Raw genomic sequence first — 1,981 nt, 5'->3', positions numbered from 1 at the left:
CCGGCTGATCGCGGCCCCAGCTCAGTGGCCACAGAGCCATTGTGTGGCATGGGGGAAACGATGACCGGAGCGTTGTCGTTCTGGTCCAGCACAAAGATGTGGACGGTGACATTGGCGCTGAGTGGGGGGAAACCTGCATCCTGTGCTTGCACCTGGATCTGGAAGCTGCGGATCTGCTCATAATCGAGGGAGCGCAGGGCATACATGTGCCCACTGTCCGAGTTGATAGACACGTAGGTGCCCACAGGCATGCCATGGATGTGGCCGTCAGCAATGGAGTAGGATAGGTAGGCGTTTTGTTGGCAGTCGGGGTCCAATGCGCTGACGGAGCAGATGGAGGCACCTGGCGCATTGTTCTCCATCACGTAGACACTGTAGGAGGGCTGGAGGAAGTGTGGGGCGTTGTCGTTCACATCGGACACCGGGACAGTGAGGGTGCTATGGGTCAGCAGGGCAGGAGAGCCCATGTCCCGTGCTGTGATGCTTACATTGTACTCGGGCACAACCTCCCGGTCCAGCGCCTGCGTGGTGACCAGTGTGTAGTAATTGCGAAAGGAGGAGCGGAGCTCGAAGGGTACGTTGGGGCCGACCTCGCAGCTCACACGCCCATTGTCCCCAGAGTCCCGGTCCAGAACACTGATGACAGCGATGACGGTGCCTGGTGGGGCATCCTCCAGCACAGGCGTGGACACAGAGGTGAGGGTCACCTCTGGCGCATTGTCGTTTACATCGAGGAGGTGCACAAGCACCCGGCAGTGCACGGCGACAGCCGAGGGTCCACGGTCCTTGGCTTGCACATAGAGCTCGTGGAGGCTTGCCCGCTCATAGTCAAGGGGGCCTTTCAGCAGCACCTGCCCGCTTCGGGGCTCTACGTGGAAGAGCTCCCGGACGCGTGGTGGTGCATGCCCGCTGAAGGAGTACTCGATTTCCCCGTTGGGGCCCTCGTCCAGATCCGTGGCATTGAGCTGGATTACCAGGGTGCCAGCAGGGGCATCCTCAGGAAGGCTCACGCCATACGAGGGCTGGTCAAAGGCAGGCACGTTGTCATTTGCGTCCAGCACCGTGATGAGGATGTGAGCTGTGCCTGAGCGCTCGGGGACACCGCCGTCGAGAGCGGTGAGCAGCACCCGGTGCGTGCGTTGCTGCTCGCGGTCGAGGGCCCGCTCCAGCACCAGTTCTGCAAACTTGCTGGCATCACTGCGCGTCTGCACCTCGAGGGAAAAGAACCCGTTGGGGCTGAGCCGGTAGGTGTACACCGAGTTGGTACCCATGTCAGGATCCTGGGCACTCTCCAGTGGGAAGCGGGCACCGAGCACAGCAGACTCGGCCACCTCCAGCACGTACTCTTGCCAAGGGAAGGTGGGCGCGTGGTCATTGATGTCCAACACCTCCACCTCGACACGGTAGAGCTCCAGTGGGCTCTCGACGAGGAGCTGCAGATGGAGCAGGCATGTCCCCCCGGCCTCGCACACCTCCTCCCGGTCAATCCGCTCATTCACGAAGAGGATCCCATTCTCCGGGTTCACCTCCAGGTGCTGCCTGGCCCCAGCCCGTGACACAATGCGGAACCGCCGCGCCGACAAGGTGGACACATCCAGCCCCAGGTCCTCGCCCAGGTTGGCCACGAAGGCTCCGTGCTCCAGCTCCTCGGGCATGGCGTAGTGCAGCTGCCCACCCACCGGGCGCGGTGCCGGGGGCCCGGCCAGGAGGAGGAAGAGGAGGGAGAGGAGGAAGAGCTGCTCCCGCCCGGAGCCTGTCCCGGTCCCCATGGCCTCGCAGCCCTCCCGGGAACGCGGGGTCTCACCCGCGTCCTCCCTCGCCTTTGCTCGCCCCTTGCACTTCCGAAGAGTTTCGGGCTCCCGGGGGCGATGGGGGAGGGCCCTGCCCGCAGCGGGCCGGGGGGGGTGAGCCTTAACCCTTTCCCTGCTGGCCCCGAGGCGGGGGTTGCAATCCGAGCCCTGGTGCCACAGCAGAATGGGTC

At 64.0% G+C, this 1,981-nt stretch overlaps 1 protein-coding gene across 1 annotated transcript in view; it reads right to left on the bottom strand.

Annotated features, from left to right (window-relative positions):
• LOC104627193 (protocadherin-10-like) overlaps positions 1-1,769 on the bottom strand; it is a 4,380-nt gene extending 2,611 nt beyond the window's left edge. The window contains exon 1 of the mRNA XM_010295321.1: positions 6-1,769. Within this exon, the coding sequence (XP_010293623.1) occupies positions 6-1,769 (1,764 nt within the window). The remainder of the gene's footprint in view (positions 1-5) is intronic.
• Between the last annotated feature and the right edge of the window lie 212 nt (positions 1,770-1,981).

Source organism: Phaethon lepturus, unplaced genomic scaffold (genome assembly GCF_000687285.1).
Source record: "Phaethon lepturus isolate BGI_N335 unplaced genomic scaffold, ASM68728v1 scaffold24879, whole genome shotgun sequence".
NCBI classification, from domain to species: Eukaryota; Metazoa; Chordata; class Aves; order Phaethontiformes; family Phaethontidae; genus Phaethon; species Phaethon lepturus.
The sequence above is the reverse complement of the archived record's forward strand: the minus strand, read 5'-3'. Positions and strand labels throughout refer to the sequence as shown.